The sequence below is a fragment of the Parasteatoda tepidariorum genome, chromosome 8 (genome assembly GCF_043381705.1).
Source record: "Parasteatoda tepidariorum isolate YZ-2023 chromosome 8, CAS_Ptep_4.0, whole genome shotgun sequence".
Taxonomy (NCBI): domain Eukaryota; kingdom Metazoa; phylum Arthropoda; class Arachnida; order Araneae; family Theridiidae; genus Parasteatoda; species Parasteatoda tepidariorum.
The window spans coordinates 65580093-65601952 of NC_092211.1; the positions used below are offsets into that span (position 1 = coordinate 65580093).

At 29.7% G+C, this 21860-nt stretch overlaps 1 protein-coding gene across 2 annotated transcripts in view; it reads left to right on the plus strand.

The window, feature by feature from the left end:
- Nucleotides 1-1314: 1314 nt before the first annotated feature.
- LOC107437515 (U-scoloptoxin(01)-Cw1a-like) overlaps nt 1315-21860 on the plus strand; it is a 29106-nt gene continuing 8560 nt past the window's right edge. Inside the window, exons 1-2 of one of the 2 annotated variants that reach the window (XM_071184150.1) lie at nt 1315-2963; nt 16373-16423. In XM_071184150.1, coding sequence (XP_071040251.1) covers nt 16387-16423 — 37 coding nt within the window. In that variant the 5' untranslated portion in view covers nt 1315-2963; nt 16373-16386. Of the gene's footprint in view, nt 2964-9573; nt 9730-16372; nt 16424-21860 lie in introns of those variants that run through there. The other variant, XM_016049587.3, reaches the window with a different exon arrangement.

A 21860-nucleotide genomic window follows, 5' to 3' on the forward strand; every position in this document is an offset into this window, starting at 1 on the left:
TGGAGAAATTTTAAACCCCTCCCCCCCCTTCGTACATTACCGTACATAAGGTCTTACTCCCCCCCCTTAGAGTACGTACATTTTATTAGTCTACCCCCCTTTTTCATAAAAATTAAAATAATTATGTTTTAAATAAAATTAAATATTTACTTAAGGAGTGTGTAGGATGAAGTCAAATTTAAATTTGGTGTATGTTTATAAAGTACGTACTTTGTATAATACCTCCCCCCCTCCCCATCGTACAAAACCGTACATAATAGCAAATCCCCCCCCCCTTCGGGATGTACGTACTTTTTGAACGGCCCCTTGATGCAATTTTGAGATTAAGGCAATTTCGCTCGATTTTATGGTTCAATGTACCAATAAATTAGGACTGTTTTTTTTCTCTCTCGACATTGGAGTAACCTATGTCCTCATAATAAATTATTAAATTTTCATTTAAAAAAGGCGATTTTTATTGTGTTTTTATTGGTAAAAATTGCAACAAATACGCATAGTATGATGATTGAACGCTGGCCAGCATAATAAGCCAAAGTAACAGGCAATTAATCCGCTATTTAACAAATGGAGATTCATATTTTATTTTTATTGGTGAAAGTTGCACCGTTTCGAGCATTTTGATCAGGTTTAAAATTTTATTTTAATAGATTCAATAATTAAATCTATGATGATGCAATGAAAAGTTATGTTATCTTTTAATTAAAAGTTGTTTATTCTGATTAAAAAATTTATTTATCGTAAAAAAAAATGTGTTTGCGAACAGATTACAGTTTAGTAAACAGTGAGCGGAACGTAGTAACTAATCGACTTATTTAACAATTCATTTTTCAAAAAAAAAAAAGAAGAAAAAAAACCCAAAAACAATTGATCTTACAAATCACTCAGTTTGCGCTTAACGTCGCAGATAATTATATGAAATAGGTAAATAGTGGTAGTAATCTGATCTCATTATTGGAATTTATTTTGATAAAGCAAATCGATTCTCATATTTATACTAATGAAGATTGAAGCAAACTTACTCGATTTGATGGTTTAATGCAGCGGTTCTTAACCTATGGGTCGCGACCCAAAATTGGGTCGCGAAGCATATTTCTTGGGTCGCGCTGAGTCTAACCAAAAAAGTTAGTAATACACCAAATAATAAGTAATACCAACACCTCCTAGAAGAAGTCATTGTGGCTTACTCAGCCTAATTTTGACTTTTTTTTGGGTCGCGACATGAACATATTTCTCAAATTTGGGTCGCGGCTTAAAAAGGTTAAGAACCACTGGTTTAATGTACCGATAATGTGGTTGACACTTGGATTGATTTTTTTTCTTCTTTTCTTTTTGTTAGAGATCGTAATAATCTAAGCCAACATAATAAGTAATAAAATTTCCATCTAAAAATACAATCTTATTGTATTTTTATTGGTAAAAGTTGCAAAGAGTTTTTAAAGTATAGTAATAAGTCAGCATAACAGGCAAATTAATGTGCTATTTAAAAAATGGAGATTATACTATATTTTAATTGATGAAAATTGCAGCAAATATGCACAGAATGATGATCCAATATGTTTTTTAAAGTGCAGTTTCTAATCAATTTAATAATTAATTAATTTCCTATTTAAAAAGTCGATTCATATTGAATTTTCAATAGTAAAAGTTGCAGAAAATATGTACAGCATTATGATTAAACACTGGACTTATTTTTTTAAGGTGTCATAAGGTGTCAAGCCAACATAACAAGCAATTAATCTTCTATTTAATAAATGGCGATTCATACTGTCTTTTTATTGCTGAAAGCTGCAGGAAATATGCACAGAATGATGATCAAATATTTTTTTAAAAGTATAGTAGTAATTATAGTAAGTATAGTAGCAACCATTATAATAAGTAATTAATTTTCCATTTGAAAATGGGGAATCATATTATATTTTTACTGGTGAAAGTTACAGCAAAATATGCACAGAATAATGATCAAATATTTTTTTAACACATTGAATGCCATGGGGGTGACCGGTACTGAGTTCGTTCGTAGCGCCACGGGGGTCACCGGTGAAGCCAAAGTTATTAGAAACACATAATTCGAGTAAATTTTTAATATTTTTATATTATTATCGTTACTAAAATGGTTTGAAGAAATTAATGCAATGTAGAACACACAAAAATAGTTTTATTTATATACACAGATATGCCAACTTGATCCGGACAGCGAATAAATATTTTCAAGTGGTAGCTTATTAATTGTGATTCTTAGTTTTAATAAATTCATTTTAGTAGATTTCTATCCACCACTATTTCTAAACAATTCGCAGGCTTATAGAATTCACCACTTTTACACGAAATGTCATGCTAAATCTTTTAAAAAACTAGCAAAATTTGCAAATTTAGTTTATATATATAATTTTAACGTTTGGTCAGATGGGCACGCTATGTAAAATTAACGTGGCATACAACATGTTAAAGAGTAGTTGCTAGTCAACATAATATGTATTACAATTTTAGAAAATTCATATTGTTCTTATATTGATGACACAACAAAAGGGTACACAGTTCTAACTCCTTCATTTTATGACAGATAGTCAGTCCTTGCTGAAAGTAAGTAACATTGAAACCAGAAATAGATTATGTGTGAGCATTCTCGTCACCTAAGAATCGTTGTTTTCTTATTCGAAGACAGAGGAAGAGGACCTACTTTTGCAATCGAAGAGAGGGGATTCGCTTTGTTCTGTTGTGTGGGTGGGAGAGACGTCACGTAATTCAATGGATATTTAACCCCGTTATGGCCGATGGAAAGTGCATTTTTCAGTGAGCATTCAACATACCTATTTTAAATTTGCGGACGGTTTTGAATTGTGATGACCTGTTGATGATAGGCATACATCGTACAAATAACACATTTTTTTAGAAATTTAGTGGTTTTTTTTCTTCTTCACATCTGGTGGGATTATTGGAGATAAATATTATTTCTGTATTTGAAGGTAAGTTTTGTTTTTTGAATTATTATTTTCTAATTGTGATATCTTGTATTCAGACTGTAAATTTAGAAAACTGTTAACAAATTTGCTTTGCTTAACGTAATGTTGCTCTAGATTTTAGAAATTTATTTTAATTTTTTTTTAAAATTATTATTTTTTATTACAGAGATATTTTATTGATATTTGAGCTTTAAAGTTTGAAACAGCAGAATTTTTATTAAATATATTTTTCATTAATTTTTTTTATTATTTTACGTTAATTTAGGTAGAGAAAATAAGTGAAAAATGTTTATATTTAGCATTTAGAAATTTATGGTTATAAATACAGCATAAAACATCGGTGTTTTTTCCTGCGTTAAAAGTAAAATCTGTCAAACATGGCTCATTTCCAAACAATAAATTTTAAAATTTTGCAGTTATTTAATATAATTAATTTGTAGCTATTAATAATTTTTCAAATTTGCAGTCTAAGAGAAACAGTTATTCATCATTTAATTTTTTTTAATTAACAAAATCAATTATTGATAAATTTTTGAATGTAAATAAAAACTTTTTTTTACAAACTACTTTTTTTAATTTTATATTTCAGTAAGAATATATTTCCCATCAAGTAACAGATTTCTTTAGTGAATATTATACTGCTTTTTATAATTTAAAAAAGACCAAAATATATATTAGCTTGTAATTAGAGCTTCAGAAAAAAATACATATAAAAAACTGACACTTGTATCCCATCTGTGTCAAAGAGTTAATGTAATGCTGATTTATAATTTAGAAAGTAAGTTTTAATTTTTATGATTTCCATTCTCAATTTAGTGAAATTTTACTGTTCTTTGATGCTGTAAATTTGGAACATTTTTCTGAAATATTCTTTATTTAATATACTATTGCTTCGGAATTCAGAAACCGAAGTTTGGTCTTAGATTTATTTTCCAATTTAGCGAAATCTTATTAATGCTTTTAATTTGCAATATAATANGTTTGACACAAAGAAGGTCATGAACGATGTATAAAACTCTTTTCTTTTTTATTTTATGATATAATGTAATGTAATGTAACGTAACGTAACGTAATGTAACGTAACGTAACGTAACGTAACGTAATGTAATGTAATGTAGTAATGTAATTTAATATAATATAATGTAATGTAATGTAATGTAATATAATGTAATATAATGTAATATAATATATATACATACAGAGCGAGAGAGAGTAAATAAACAAATTTTCGCTAATTCATCACTCTATTTCTCTGTAAATCTAAATCATTGCGAAATAAAAAATGAAATAGCAAAATGGTATGTTTGCTACTTAATAAATTTGCTGAGCTTTATAAATAATGATGATAAATACATTAAAATGATGGATAAAAAAAAAGCAATACTTTTGTAACTTTCATTAACTTTGTGTTGAGGAGAACCAAAAAGTATTATTAAGTGAGAAAAATTGATCATACCGCGTGGTTTTTCAACCCAATCAGAATGCACGGATCGTTCACCATTAACATCTGATTCCTGTTTGTATAGATGGTAAATACGATGATTTTTTTTGTTTGTATTGTTAAAATATATTTCATAATATCCATTTAAATATTCAGTACTAATTTGAGATTTAAGAATTTGAAAGCAATAAAATCAAACAAGTGGTAATATTTTCTATTATTATCACTACTATTCTATTATTAACACTATAGCATCCCATACATCGTGACATATATACATTGTGTTTAAAAACATTTTGAAATTTTGCTACATTGTGGTGGCAAGCATGCTTGCCCACTCTTCCGGATTTTCCAGAAGATTTTATTTTCATATTTAAAGTGGTAGTAATTATATACCATTTTTTTATTTTATAAACTTAATTTTTAAATGATTTTGATCACCCCTATTCTTACAAAAATTAAGCACATATATTAATATTGATTACTATCATGGTTGTCAACCTAAGTTTTCTCAAATACAACGTATTTGTTTGCTTAAAATTGAAGTTTTAATTCCATTTTAATACCACTGGGAAAAATGATAATGGAAGGGATTAAAAGTTGGCAGGTACGCTATAGTTTTAAACACATCGCTGCGTAAATTCACTTAAAAATGTAAGTACAACACAGAGCTGCCAACTACAACAGTTTTTAAAAATATTTTAAAAAGTGGTAGAAAATCAAAAACTAATGCATTCATAAATTTTGTCATTTTTTGCCAACATTTAAAATGCCTCACCGCTAGAGTATTAGAATGAAGTGGCATTTGATATAAGCTTTTGAATCATTTATATGTAGTGGTGTAGTCATATTTACAAAGCACAGAAGACTATGTTAAAAAACCAAATAGGAAGAATTTTTTCCGAAAAGTGTTGCCCTACTGCTTATAATATTACGACACACGTGTTTTGCTTCTCAAAGCTAAGATATGGTCCATTTCTTAACATTTTTCAGAAATTTTTAAATGTTTTGTGGCAATTTTTCTTGACAATTGAAGTTAATAAATTGACAAATTAAAGGAAATGAATGATGTTGAATTCATTTTCCAAAAGATTCTCCTTTCTGAAAAATTGGTTGAATCATAAAATCGGTACATTAAAACTCACTATCGTGAAAAGTTGTAGCAACCTTGACGAAGTGTTACATCAAATATTTTTATTTAAAGGTATTCAAAGTGATATAAAAATTATTCCATTTCTGACCCTTTATAAGAGAACCTGCATATTTATATCAGCTACAGTAAAAACAATGCTATCCCAAAGTTTACGCAGTATTTGAATTATGTAAAAACTATTTTTTTCTTCCAATTATGGATTTTTTTTATTGAAACTCGAAAAACATAGAATAGGGTTATGTGTGGAATAGCTTGTTGAGGAAATAAACTCTACAGCTTTGCTGGCACATACGAACTCTTTTATCGAAATTTTCCTTAACTATTTTGCATAAATGCGGTTGGGGCCGGGATAGCCTGGTTGGCAGGATGCTAGTCCCATGTCCGTGAAATCGATGGCTCAAATCCAGCAGGCCGTAGATTCCCCGTGTAATAAATGGTGACTGGCGCATGCCAAATCTGTCTCATCACAAAGTCCTCCATGCTCCCATAACAAATCAATACCTTGGGGGGTACTGAATTAGTGATTAATCGTTCTCTAGTTCAGGTCAAAATTATGATCTGCGGATGAATGAATGAAGTCCTATAAACGGGTGCGACGTATAGGTGTGGCAGAAGTCGAATTCTTTTCCATAGATGGCGCCACTGGAAAACAACAACAATCGCACCGATTGCCTTAATGGCCTATGACAACAACAACATAAATGCGGTTAAATTTCATTGATGCAGCGCTGACTACCTTCATTGCTCGGGTGGGCGTCAGCTCATTAACTCTAAATAACTCCTTAGAAAGAAAAGCAATGGTTTTAAATCACATGTTCTAGAGGTCAATTATTTACCGAAATGAGAAAATACACTGTTATGAAATATTTCATGCAGTAATTGGATTAATTCACGGGCTGTAACGCTCCGTCTTGTTGATGTAGTTGTTGGTGGTCTACGCCGCAATACAGCTGCTTGGCTGCTATTGACGACGTTCTTAGAAACATCCCTGAGGATGATCCGAAGCCATGCCATCACAATTTTGATCCTCCGCTTCGGTAATCAGAATCAGACGACCTGCACGCGAAGTCGGTAGAACAGTGTAACGAGAATCAATACCGCACAACCTCAGTCCCTTTGCAGGCTAATAAAAATGATCGCCCACCCGCACACAGACCTCAGTTAGTGATGCTTGACTTAGGTGATCTATAGGGCACCGTGTCTTGAAGAGCCATCCACTGCGGGACTCGTCTTGTTGAAATCACATATTGCTTAATAGACATGTTCGAACAGACGTATATTTAACAGCTAGTATATTGAGCGTTCACGTTTGATGCAGTCTCTTTAAATTTTTCATTAACTATCTTCACCGACTATATTTTGTACGAAATTCGCGAGCTGTAACAGCCAAACTTTCATTATTTTTGAAATATTGTTCACCAATGAAAACGCATTGTGATTTCGTATAGCTCTGCATTTTTACTAGCTTTACTATTTTTTGTTGTCAACTAAATTAATAAATTTTTCCATTTATTGAAATCTTGCCTAAATTTTGGGAAGCCCTTTATAATCATAAAATACTTATATCTGAGTTTGAAATCTTCTATTTTTTTAAAAACTTCACACATATCTCAAAAATAAAAAGTCAAGTCAGTTCAAAAACAGTAAATTATCAGTTTTTTTAAAAAAAATATTAATTCCATAAATGAAGATTTAAGAAATTGCATGAAAATTATCCACAGTTTTAAAAAAATTGATGTGAGACGAAACTTTTAAACACATTTTCTCTTACTTTAAAAACATATGTTTGTCGATTGGAATTAATAAAAACTATTTGTTCTCAAATTTCTTCTACCAAATTAGAATTTTTTCTTGGCCTCCGTCTATCAGAGTTTAGAACCTAGAAGTTTTAATGCAACACATCTATAATGGGCAGTAAAAACTAAGGAAATAATCAAATGTTTTTAAACTCAAGCAAGCTCTTAAAACGTCGAAACACGCTATCAGGCCTCTTATGCCTTACGTTTTTGATGAATTTAATCACCTGGGTTGATAAGTAATTTTTCAAACTCCGAAGCTTACTACTAATAACAAGTAACATTTTTAAATGTTTAGAAAAAAAAATCTTCTTCTAAAATTCGCATGAATGCTTTCTACCCAAGTAAATAAATTACAGTAATGCAAAAAGAAAGTGGTAGAGTATTTATCTTTTAATTCAAGGGTGATGTTCTAGTTTAACTCCTTGGGGACGGGTGATTCAGAGAAGCATTCGTACAAAATCAGAATCAGGATGTAATTAAATAAAAAACGGTAACTTAAATGTAGTCGTTGCTAATTTGACAGACTTACTTTGCTTTTACTTTAACTATTGTTAATTTAATCATAGATATAATCAATGTCAATTCAAAGTATAACTAAATAGTTTTATTTTGAACAAAGTAATGGTGAATTAAATAAATCAAACAATTATAACTCCGCCCACAAATAAACTGCTAAAGATTTACTTTGATTACCAGTTTTATCTTTTTACCCTGATTGATACGGCTTTCTGCTGACACGTATTTGTGACAGTCGGCGCGAAAGGGTTAAAGGAGCACATCATATAAGCAGAGATGCCAACTTGCTCCGGACAACAAATAAATGTTTTCGAGTGGTAGTTTATTAATGTATGATTCTTAGTTTAAAAAGTTCAATTTATTAGGTTTTTAACCACGACTATTTTTAAATAATTCGAAAGCTTATATAATTCGACACTTAGTGCTACTTCAGAAGTGCTATACCGTCTTAAAAATAAACAAAATTAGACAATTATTTGCAAATTTTAGTTTGTAGCTGTTTACCGGTTTTTATATAATTAGGGCTCGTCCGGAGTAGTTGGCATGTCTGTATAAGGAGCAAAGGATTATGCGTGCATATAAATCCGACAGAACTAAGCGGAACATCTTATATATGCATTAAAGGGTAAATACTTTACCACTTTTTTTTATAAAAGCACCTTTTGCATCGTTCGCGGACCTTATTTACCGGTAGACCTAATTTCAGCATAAATATCATGCATTTTTATGATGCATTTCATTTAAACTTTTAGGAAAGAAAGACAAAATAATTTTAAATCTTCCGATTATTTTTAAAAATACTTATACTTTTTTCAGAAATATAAAAACTGGTGACTTAATAATNCATCGTTCGCGGACCTTATTTACCGGTAGACCTAATTTCAGCATAAATATCATGCATTTTTATGATGCATTTCATTTAAACTTTTAGGAAAGAAAGACAAAATAATTTATATCTTCCGATTTTTTTTTAAAAATACTTATACTTTTTTCAGAAATATAAAAACTGGTGACTTAATAACTATATTATTAGAATAAAGAAGTCACTCGTTTTTACTAAAAAAAAAAAAAAAAAGATACATTTAAATACAAGTTATTGATGTATTAAGTTCACGTGACTGTAATTTCTATAAGAAAAAAAAACATTCTTTAGGTTTTACAAACTAAGGCTTGATTTCTTATGTTGCAAAGATATCAAAAGTCTTATTATATAATATCTGCTAAAATATTAATGCTGAAATTAAGTGGATATTATATTAAGTTATCTACCAAATATTTTTTTAAAAGAAAATTTTATGTAATAACTCAAAACTAGATAATTTAATACTTTTAAAATATTGTGCGAAAGAAACGACTATTGACTCAAAATGCAATGACGACATAACTGTTCCGCAATTTTCTTCATTCATATTCAATTATAAATGCCTTATGTTGAGTATTCTTTCAATATTTCGTTTATAAAGGCTATAAAAGAAAACAATAATTGTATTTCAAGATTAACTTAAGTGGCAATGATTTGACCTTTCTACGCAATAATGGATTTCAATCCACCTGACAATGAATTATTGGATTTGTCAAAAGCTTACCAGGTGTTTAATCTCTTCCTAAATTTGAATATAACTACTCAATAAACTTGTTTAACGAATGGTATTGTATAGATAACAATGCAAAATAGTAAATACAGCATAACAGCTGTTCTTATAAGTGGTTAAGAATAATTACAATGTCAGTCAAGGTTGTGAAAAGCTTCTCTAATAAGGCTGGTGGCAATTGAAAAGCTTTGCATTTTATATTAGTTCTTTACTTAGAGATCTATCTTTGGAATTATGGACAATATTCCTGGTAATATTCTCTTTAGGAGTAAGTACAATATTTTTATTTGTAAGAATAATCATAGCTAATCCAAATTGACGTAGTATTGCAGTTCTTGATTTATTTGATCTGCCAACAGCTCTGAGAATGTCAATTCTTTTTAAATCACCGTGTATTTGTTAACAACTATTAGGAGTAAAATCATCTGTATTTTTTTTTCATTTAAACTGCCATGCTTATACTTAATTATAATTTTACTAAATTTTTTATTTCCTTAGAAATTTTTTATTTTATTTAACATAAAGTGAAACATTAACCTTTATGATTGATGTGTATTGTATGTTTTGCTCGAAAATGATCTTAATACAAGAAATGAGTTTCCAATTTTGAGGTTGTGGCTTAACTACCACTACAAATATTAAATACCAAATGACTAGTATATAAAACATATTACCTACAAGACAATTTAATAAAGGTACAAATTGTCATAATGTATAGTGGTAGAAGAAAATTTTAACATTTTATATAACTTCGTATGGTTTTGACACAATTTAGAACACCAAATCATGTCACTCTATTTACAACTGAACACAAAATTTACAGAAAAAATACACACCTTTTATAACTGCTAACATTTTAACAAATTAGAACTTATTATTTCCGAACTAAGTAAAAAATGATAATTCAATTATTACTAATTGGATCAGTATGCCGATTTTTGAGCCTTGCACCATTTAACACCACATACAATTTAAAATTGGTATCACAAATATTTCATTACTAAAACTTGCTGCAAATACAAGATATTCGATTATCCAAAAATTATTAACTAATTAAAAAAATTAAAAAAAATATTCAGATCTGACATCACATTGTGGTCATTTTTTCCCCAAAGTGGTAGTTAACAGAAGGTAATATCTTCATAATATAAGTATGAAAGAAAGTAAGATTTTTTTGTATTTGTAAAACTGTAAGGTTGTGAATTTCCGGCTAAACCGGAAGTGTATAGAAGTGTTTACGGAGAATGAAACGTTCTTATTAATCCTTCGAAATTTTTCAATTGCTTTTAAAAATAAGTTTCCCATTGTTCGTTTAAAAAAAAAAAATCTGTACCTTACTTTCTCGATTTCTTTTTACTTAAATCGTGATTACAAGATTGTTTTCTTCAACTTTTCTCCATAAGTCTGTAAAAACTCTATAAGACAAATCTGTAAAATATTTTCTAATGCTCTGAAGGTAGAATTTGATAAATCAACGTTTTCTTTATCCTCAAAATAACTAGAGAAAATATCAAATGTAAGAAAATGCAAACATTGAACAACTTTTGATCTAATTATTTGCTATCGACTATGCCAACTTTTATCAATCAAAAGGTACGCCAAGATGGCTTTGGTTAACATGCTTTATATACTAGTGATTTGTTATTTAAGATTTGTAGTGGTAGTTTGCACCACTAATGTTCTACAAATCATTATTTTAATTTTGATCAACCATTAACTATTTCCATTATACACAGTTAAGGGGCAAAAATTTCAGTTAACGGAATTAAGGGATAACTGTTTCTATCATATGCAGTTAAAGGATCAACATAATGAGGGGACAACTATTTCAATTATAATTAATTATAGGAGAATTATTTCAGTCATATGAAATTAAGGGATAACTGATTCAATCATATGCAAATCTGTTTAAATTATACGCAATTAAGGGACAATTGTTTCAATCATACGTAATTAAGGGACAACTATTTTAATGATATATAATTAAGAAACAGTAATTTCAATCATACGTTATTTAAATATTTCGTTGATTAATCTAAAAAATGCGTTATTTTCAACTAAAAAACTTACATAATAAGTAAAAACATATTTGTCAAATGAAGCAAAACAAAAGAAAAAATCAGCAGGTTGATTCGTGATCGTTGGGATCCATATTTATCAGAAGAACGTAAAGATTTAACAAAAATTTGAAAGTTAAAGAATTACTGTTTGGCTAAGTTGCAAGAAATGTTGCCAGTATTGAGCTCAGTAATACTGTTTTCCAGTCACTTGTTCATAACTAATTACATGCAATAAAATCTTTGAACAAACGGACATAATTATTTTTAACAGAAATATAATTGACATTAAACTTTGTTAAAAGCTCAGTAATTCACGAAATTATTGAATTTTACCAATCTAACAATTTAACTAATCTAACTAATTTAACTAATTTAAACTAATTAACTTAACTAATTTAATTAATCTAACAATCTAACAAGTTCTAGAATAATTAATGCCTATCATCATTCGAATATTTTTTTTAACAAAAATTTTAAAACATGCATCCTTATTATTCTACAATTGCCGTGGTGAAAAAAAATCTGTTATTGTAGCGAGAAACTAAAAAATTTCGAACTAATTACTCCATTATTAGCAATTATCTGCGAAAAGTACGTTTTACAGACATGCATAAATAAATCAGAATGAATTTTCAGAGCATCTCGCGCGTTTTCATACGTAGGTTCCGTGCAGCGTAACTAACACAGAACAATCGGTTCTCTACAAAGTTCATGCTGAACCTACGTACATGACTGCGAGGAATGCTATGTGAAAGCGCAAAATGTTACTATTAATAACTGACAAATAATTCCTTAGAATTTTAGAACAGGTAGCTGATTTTTTTTCCTAGTGGAAGTGGCAGCTAACATAAGAAAGCATCCTTTTAATTTAATCTCATGATTGCATTGGTCTTTAATAAATTGGTCGAAGTATTTTTCAAAATCTTAAAAAAAACTTTCAAAATTTAAAAACAAAATATCTTGATTCCGGCTTATAATAAATCGAAGCCTTGGTGACTTAAGAGATAGAGCGCTCTTCAATACGAATTGTGCTCCCGGCTAGCACCGATCACAGTGCTAACATAAAATATCTTCTGTGATATATGGATCATGGGTTATTTTCGGGCGGATATTTGTAGGTTGTATGAATGATGAAGGGACTATGAAGTTAAGCAAGTATACGAAAGAAGCGATTAATACAAAATCTAGTAAAAATAAGATAGTGGTAGCAAATGTATATCAAAATCTTTTTTAAATTTTTGAATAAAATAGGTTTGTCTCATTTACTTGTAAACCACTACAGATTCAATTCTCAAATATATATGATAAATTTCTCTATAATATAGATTACTTTTAAAAAAGAATTTGTATTCATGGGCATAAACTGTTTGATATTTAGAAAATATCAAACAGTTTATGAAAGAAAGTTTTTAAATTAAATGCTGTAATGAAATTTCCAACTGTTTGCGTTTTTAATATTACCACCACGAAAATTACACTTGTTTATGTAAAATAATTTCATGAATAACGAAATTAGTAACTAATTTCTATTATGTAACAAATTACTGTTTAAACATTTTTGAGTTATAAGTAACATACATTTTCATATCAAGGTGAATTACATAAGTTTGTTTAATCAAAATTATAAATAAATATGGTGTACTATACCTACGAAATAACAATATTAATATATATTTATTTTCTTAAAATTATTCTCGTTCGGTTTTCTTTCATAATTATTAATATTATTTCATAATTCATGGTTATTAACGTTTCGGGAATTAAGTTTCAGTTTTTCTCCAAACTATATGCATTATCCTAAAATCTAAGCCTCAATTCGTAAATAGATTTGTCACATTTATAACTTGTTTACATGATTAAAAACAAACTATATTTAGATTTTATGTCACTTTCTTATCTAATATTTCTATCAATAACGAAATCATTTTTATCGATTTTAAACTAGAATTCATTGGTGTCATAAAAGTTCAACTAGTTGTTGATGTAATTATTTCCTGTTACTGAGACTAGTATTTATATATTATCAAATCAGTCGGTTTATCTCTAGTAATTTCAAAATGCTTCTTTTTTTTGCTCAAGAATATTATGCTGACATTCTAGGCCTTCAATACTTATTTATGAAAGATTGACATAATCATTAAACTAATAAAAGTGGTAACCAATTTATTTGAAATTGCTTCCACTTTAAACTACTACACACACACCCAAGTGCTTGAATCTTGCACGCATATAATTTTAATTTATCATATAAGTATTCGTGCTAATCAGGATTGCAAAGTACTAATTCAGGGGTATCTACTTTTGGGAAATTGCAACGTACTGGTAGGAAAAACATTTAAATTCTACTTTTATAACAATAGAAGTAAATTATCCGTGAACACTGTTAATTATTAACACTTAACCCTTTCGGGCCGACGGTCACAAATACGTGCCAGCATAAAAGTGTATCAATCAGGGTAATAAGATAAAACTGGTAATCAAAGTAATTCTTTAGCAGTTTATTTGTGGGCGGAGTTATAATTGTTTGATTTATTTAATTCACCATTACTTTGTTCAAAATAAAACTATTTAGTTATACTTTGAATTAACATTGATTATATATATGATTAAACTAACAATAATTAAATTCAAAGCAAAGTAAGTCTGTCAAATTAGCAACGCCTACATTTTAAGCTACCGTTTTTTATTTATTTACATTCTGATTCTGTACGAATGCTTCTCTGAATCACCCGTCCCCAAGTGGTTAAAACATATGATACAGGATGATTCGGTACACTTTGAGGGTTAAAGAGATAATAAATGCAGGGAGTAAGCTGGGCATATTATAAGGATTGGAGAATCGCACTGCAGCTTGTAGACGGAAATTTCCTCATACACCGCTAGGGAGCGCTTTTTTATTGGGGGTACTAGTTGTTCTAGTGTCTTTAAATTGATGCTTATATTATTTAATTTATCGTAATTTAATTTGATACATATATTTTAATTATTATTGACAAAAATCGGGCTTAGCAATAGCTAATTTATCGCAATTAAATGCTTGGCGACAAACATACGAATGTTCGCCAATTTGGTCGGCAAATAATTAATACGATAAAACAGCTCATTTTATGCCTATTTGAAAGCAGTTTCCGACAGTATGGAAGTTGATACATGAGTGAGACAATCCAAATGATCTTTATCAATTAAATGGGCGATGAAACATTAAGTTTTTACACTACGTAAGTGAAGCTATAACCGTTTTTTGCAGTTTGGAAAAAAAGATGCCTTGCTGCAGAAGTAGTCTATTCACAGTCGTATTGTTATGTCCTCTTGTAGCATTATACAATTGAAATTAAATTAAAGTAAAAAAAGTTTGAATTTAATTTTGAAGTTTGGTGTAAATCCAATGATTTAAAAACGTTAAAAAGTATAAAAATTTAAACATTTCCAACATTTAAAAATTTATTTGCATTTAAATAAAAAGTGAAATAAACTAAATAAATTAGGAAACAAAAATCAAGGCATAAAATAAAAATAATAACTTTCCTCGCCAAAAAAAAAAAAATGAAAAAAACATTAAGGTATAATTTTCAACGCTCTCGTTAAATAAATAAAAACTAAAATCGAGCATTAACTCTTTGTCACTGTTTAGGGGAATCATTATCTAGTAATTGAAAAAACAGTCAGCAATTTCATATCTTATTTTTTTTGTTCCTTGTTCGGCCAAACAAATTCATGTCGAAAGAAAAAAAAAAGGCACTATCCGAATGTTAATGAATCCCATTCTTGTCAACTTTCACTCTTTACGAGAATGAATTTTCTCAGGGTTCCCGCGGGTCTTATAAACTTTAAAATAATTTTGCTACCACTAGTATATATTTACCCACAAACCGAAGCATGTCTGCATCTCCGTATAGCTGCGAGATAAAGAAAGTTCTGTGTTGAAATTCCAATATCCCATGTACAATATCCATGTTAACCAGTGTAATCAAAGCTTAATATTTATCCAACAATACATGTAGTTTCTCTCTAGCATCTCTATAATAGTTTTTCCACATAGTTTTCAATATGTCTAGTTTCTGGAAAAATAATTTATTTTGCTTAACAGTAATTTTGGCTAACACCGAGAAATCCTATGACCACTGTTTGTTTTGATTGCCATAAGTTGGGAATCTGTGCGCAACGAAAGACTAAGGAATTGATGTCATGATAATACGATCCATACTTGACTATTTCTATTTCATTAAATCCTGATAATGCCAAAATTAAGTTCACACCAAAGTAATTTTTATTTCATAAATTCTTATACTGTAAAGATAAAAGCCACATTGAATGAATTTCATATTTTTTAAAAATAATGACCACACTAGACTAAGTTCTGTTTCATTAAACTTTAATATTAGAAAGATACACCCGAATTAATTTATATTTTACTAAATACTTATAACATAAAACTAAAGATCACAATTCACTACTACCCGTTTATTATATTTTATAAATCGATTAATCTGAAAACAAAATTCAATCTTAATATTGCTTTTTTCCAAAATCGTTTAACATTTTACGTTATTGTTCATTATAAATAGCTATTATTTGAAGACAATTTTCATGGGGTTTTATCGGCTTAAATATTTCTTTAATATTCAGAAAACGTGTAAGATGACCTAATTTATGTTTTACTAAAGCCTTATAATGTAAAAATAAAAACCACATTTAACCACTTCTTCTTTCTTATATTTTGTTAAATCCACTGATTTCAACATGTTTTGACTGCATAACATATATTTATTCTAAAAAAATTTCTGATTTCTAGCTTGCTAGTTACTATTTAATATGATTGTAATATACATATAATTCCATTTTCAATTTCAGGCAGGAGGAAGAAAATGGATATGAATTTTTCTATAATATTCATCCTTTTATGTAAGTATCATTATTAAAATTACGAACGATTTAAATTGTGGATATTTTATAAATTATGAATATAATTATTATACTATGCGTATTAGAGATAAGTTTGGACTTGCTTTCGGAGTTTCTGGCCAACCGAGCCCGAAAAATAACCCGAACTAGAGATACATATGATTACTTACAGCCCGATTTCATCCGAATCAGAGTTAGAAAGGATTACTTAGAACCAGAGTCCATCGGATCCCCAGACTCATAGGATTACTTAGAGCTCAAGACCACAAGAGAGTGACGTTGGATGAAGGCCAAATTTTGCAGCATCAAGATCTAACTGTGTGTTCAAACTAAAAAGTCACTAAAACCTTTTTTATCACTAATTACAATGGATGGTGCTCGCTTCGCAAACATTAATGATGCTTTGAATATTATTCTTTACGACTAGACTTATACGAATCTCTATCTGTATCATTTGTATTCGTTCACGTCTCTGTATTCGTTAATTCGTATTCGTTAATCTCTCTCTGTAACTTTATTTGCATTTCGTTCACACTTCAGGTAAAGACGTCCAACACCTGGTATAATACCAAACTGACTGAAATTGCTAGATGACTGAAACAAAAACTAAGAAATAAAATCAAAATCTTAAGTTGAAGTTATTTGACAATTAGAGTAAGGCTTGCGCATCCGACTTGATCATCGAATTTCGCATCCGGCTTGCACCGACCACAGTGCTGATAGAAAATATCCTAGCGGATCATGGGTTAGAGTCCCCGGGCCGTCTGGCTAACCGTGGGAGGTTTCGTGGTTTTTCTTTTTTTTGTAACGCAATTGCGGGTTAGTTCCATCAAAATGCCCTCCACGAAGACAATTTTCACTCAATACTTGATCCAGGAGTTTTCTTGTTTTCTGGATTGGGTTCAAAATTACAAGGCTACGGAGTTGAACATTAGTAGCCGTAAAACCAGAAAATTGGGTCGGCTGTTTAAAGACGGTTAATGGTTAATTTCTTATACCTTATAAGTTTTACCTGTTTTACATGTACTAAGTGACAGGATCAAGAGTTTGATTAAAAGTAGTAAAAGAGTTTATGAAAATTTTATCAGGAGTCCAAGCCCTAAAAGGGTTTTTTTATCCCAAAAAAAGTATTTTTAATTGACATAATTTAACTTCAGAAGGGATAAAAAGTGTTAGTTGTTGTCACTTCTAGCTATTTGCCAAGTTATACTGTTTAATCACAAATACAGAAGATACATAATAAGTACTGTTGAATAGTTTCGTTGAAAGCTTATTCGTTGAAATCGTTTTATAGTGATGTTGGATAATTCGATGGAATTGTTTCGCCGGTTATCATAATAGCTTTAGACTTATTTAAACTGAAGTGACTGAAGAAATAGGCCGCCTATCTATCGCTGTATAAATTCATTATTCCATACGCATAGAATTCCGTTTAGTGCTATATAATGCCTATTCAAAGCCATTTAAGAATTTACACATCCTCATTATCATCATTTGGCGAAATTTAACAAAATGGGTTGTAAAATTTCTTAACAATGAAACAATATGTCAGTGAAAATGATAGTGAAGGTCCATTTCTTCTTATCGCCATTTTTTATCTTAAAACAGCAAAAGCAAGCCACAATTCTTTTCGCCACGCTTGAGTTCCTCTCACCGCGAGTCTTTGCTTGATGAAAGTGAAATCTAATGGAGGACGACACAAAGAAATCACGACTTTGATATTCCTTTCAAGGATTTCTAATTTGGAAGTTACACTTTCTTATTTTTGACTTTCGTAATGTTCCAAAGAGATATTGCCGAGTTCCATCACAAGTAAATTTGCATAAATCGTTTGCATTGCGCAGATAAATTCTTTATGTTAAACCAGATCGTCTGCGTAATCGGTAAAACGACTGAGATCATGATATTGATGATTGTGAAAAAAAAGCTGATAAAGTTTTAGTTGCTATCGACTATTGTTTTATTTATTTTTACAACATTGATAACATAAAAGTTTAATATATTTCAACAATCTTTACGGAAATACGCTTTTTTTAAAGCTCACAACTTTAACATATCGTATTTAAAGCACCTGACACGATAATAATAGGCACTTTGTTTAAAAATAGTTTCTATAATGGGGCTCTATTCTAAACGTTAAATCAGCTATTTTACAAAATTCTATTTTAACAAATTATCAGATTTTTGTGACTTTAATTTTAAAAATATTATTTCAATATTACAGAAATTTTTACTAGTATTTTTACTCAATATGTGGAGTAATTATTTAACCAATTAGTAGCTAGTATTAGTAAGGGTAGCATTATAAAAAATATTCGGGAATTTTCACGAAATCCAAATAATAGGATATGTACATTTATAATAAATTACTAGTATATATTATTAAAAAGAAATATGAGAGCACGAAACGCTGATTAAAAAGTCTTAAATTTAGTTGTAATTATAATTAAGTAAATTTTCCAAAAATTAATAACTTAAAATAACTTTTGAACAAAATGGATTATTTTAGAGTTTTCAAGATTGCACAAATGCTTTGTTAATACTTTCATGCATAAACTTTAAAATAGCAAATTAAGTATTTAAACATTTTTTTTCAACAAAAATTCTTTGCTTATCATAAATTGTAGGATTGATAAATAGTTGACTAATTTCAAAATCCTCAAAACGTCATCATTATCTTGCTAGGAGCCAAACTGATTGGAAAAATCCTCAGTATTTTCTAATTAGTCAAAACGTTTTTAAGTTAATTGCTCTAACTTCCGATAATCTGGGGGCTCAGTTGTTCTTTTCGTTTGTTTAATCCATGCTAGATGTGTGAATCTTCATTCTGAGTTAAATAACTCAAATTATAGCAACCACATTTCTAGAAAAGAAAATATTTAATAACAGGAAAACATGATTTAAATGGTTGGATCGTATTTTAACTAATTAATACCACACTGTGAAGAACTCCGTCTATGAGAAATAGTATACACAATAACACCGAGTCCACAATATCAATGATCCACAATAACAATAAGCAGATTTCCTAGATAGCCTATAACATGTCAGGCAGATTTAAAAAAAAAAAATTTTTTTTCGTATTAATTTGGCTAATTTAAAAATTGCCGTTGGCATTTGCATACACGAATTTTTCAATTAGCCTACAACGTATATATTTTTATTTATATTAAATTGCATTTTATTTTAATAAACATTTTTCATAAATGTTTAATTAAATTATTTTACCCCAAATTTAGATACACTGGCCAAGCGCTCCTAAACTAATCTCAAACCATCCTTTTCGTAATAGATGATTACCTATTATTTTAAAAATCTTCTAGAATTTTTATATCAGCAATTTTTATTCAGCAATTTGCAAATTTTCAAAGGGTTGTTCATAAATATTCACCTCTTTCCTGCAAAATGAGATTCGGACACAGTTTCATACTGGAAAATCTTTGTTATAAATTAAAACGTGCGTTGTCATGGAAACAATATTTTTGAAAATATTTAAAAAATGAAACAGACAGAAACCAGTAGAAAAAATTAAATAGCCTTAAATCTTGTTAAACCTGTATTTAAGTGTAGAAGTAAAGTGTGCTAGAAACAGATACGAAAATTGAAGAAATATTACATTTCACCGTCAGTACTACTGTTAAACATAAATATGCTTATTCGTCCAAACAGCATTTATATTTAGGCTTTTAAATTTATTAAACTCTAATTCTAAAGTGTTTTAATACCAATTAGTAATAATAATTAATTGTTATCTTTTTTTATCACGAATTTTAAATTCTCAAATTTTATATTAGTATACTTTAAATGAAAATATAAACTATATAAGAATGTTCAGCAATTATCTGTTATTGGTGTCATGAAGTCAAGTTCGCCAACAAGTAGAACAAAGCTAGCTTCTGATTGACACAGGTCACTGGCTACCGATAATAACCATAAATGTATCGAATATAATAATATCCTAAAAATAATACAAATCGATAAGGTACTTTTCCATTATACCGGCGCAAATCTCGCCAAGCAGACATTTTGGTGACAGCACACAGTCGCCAGAACAAATCACACAAAGCAGACTTTATTGGCTACAACACACAGCATACACATAAAAAAAAAACAGTTAATAAATGGTTCAAAAAATATTTTTACTTCGGAGGCATAAACGTTTTAATATCGCTTAAAATTTTTCAAATGGGGCTTCCGTTTGCCTTCTCCACATAAATTCCGCAAGATAACTTTCGAGATGATGCCGTGTCGTTCCTCTGTGTTTTCTTACTTCGCCATTTCGCTCTGCCTCACAGTCTTTCTATTTTTTGCGTGTGTGCTCCAGTTGCCAGATCGACAAAGTTATATTTATGGTTCACTTTGAAATTTTCGAAACTTTCATCTTCCAGCTTACTAGTGCAGTATGATTTCCATGAATCGGAAAATGTTATAGTTTCTTTTCCGATATTTTCCTTATTTGCCTTGAAAGTGTTAGAGGAACGGTTTGGCACTTCCACAAGGAAACATTCGTTCGTTTCCTGGCATACTCCACCGAAGATCCATTGTTGTGGTTGAATTCATCCCGCATTGTTTTTTTGCTTCATAAACATACTTTCGTCCACTTCGACGATCATTCCAGGTCCTCCTACTTTCCGTTGTTCAAGTTTAAGCAAAGAATTCACACAAGCCTCAAGCATGACGTTATTCCTTTCTGATTTCCAACTGCTATTCACACCATTCAACTGAAGTTAATTCTTCGCTGTAAGAATAAATAAACCGCACACACTTCAAAAAGCTCCTTTTCGATTACTGAAGCCATGTGCCTTTACGGATACTTCTTTTGCAGAGACAAGATGAAAGATTGTAGCGCCATTGAATTTCATCTCCCATATACAATTTCCTCTCATGATTCTTATCACAAGTTGCGATTTCAGACAAAACGCCTTTCTCTTGAAGGAATTTGACCGCTTCTCCCTCTGTTTTGAGAAAATCCCAAATTTTCATTACTTATTGCGTTAATTTTTCGTATTAAGAAAAAGACGTGACCGATAAAAAAATGGCTGCGACTTGCTTTGAAAATGTGGAGACAAAAAGGTATCAGCGGCGATATTCAGTTTGGCATTGGTTGCATCATTATTGGCCCCTTTATCGCCTGCGCCGGAAAAGTACCTTTTGTTATTTTGTCAATGGGTAAGCTGTGATCAAATTTCGGCGATCACAGTTTTTTCTTTAATTTAGTTATTATACATGTCTTTTTTATTGTTATTTAATTTTGTAATTAATTAATTAATAATATGTACATTTTTCATTCTCCGATGAGGATGCTCCATGGTGAGCGTCCTATTTAAAACTATGGATATCAATTAAAATATATCGTTCTTCGTATAGGACATTCGATAGTAAACGTCCCGTAATAAAATATTTATTAATTTTACAGTCCACTCTTTAATCTTCGTAA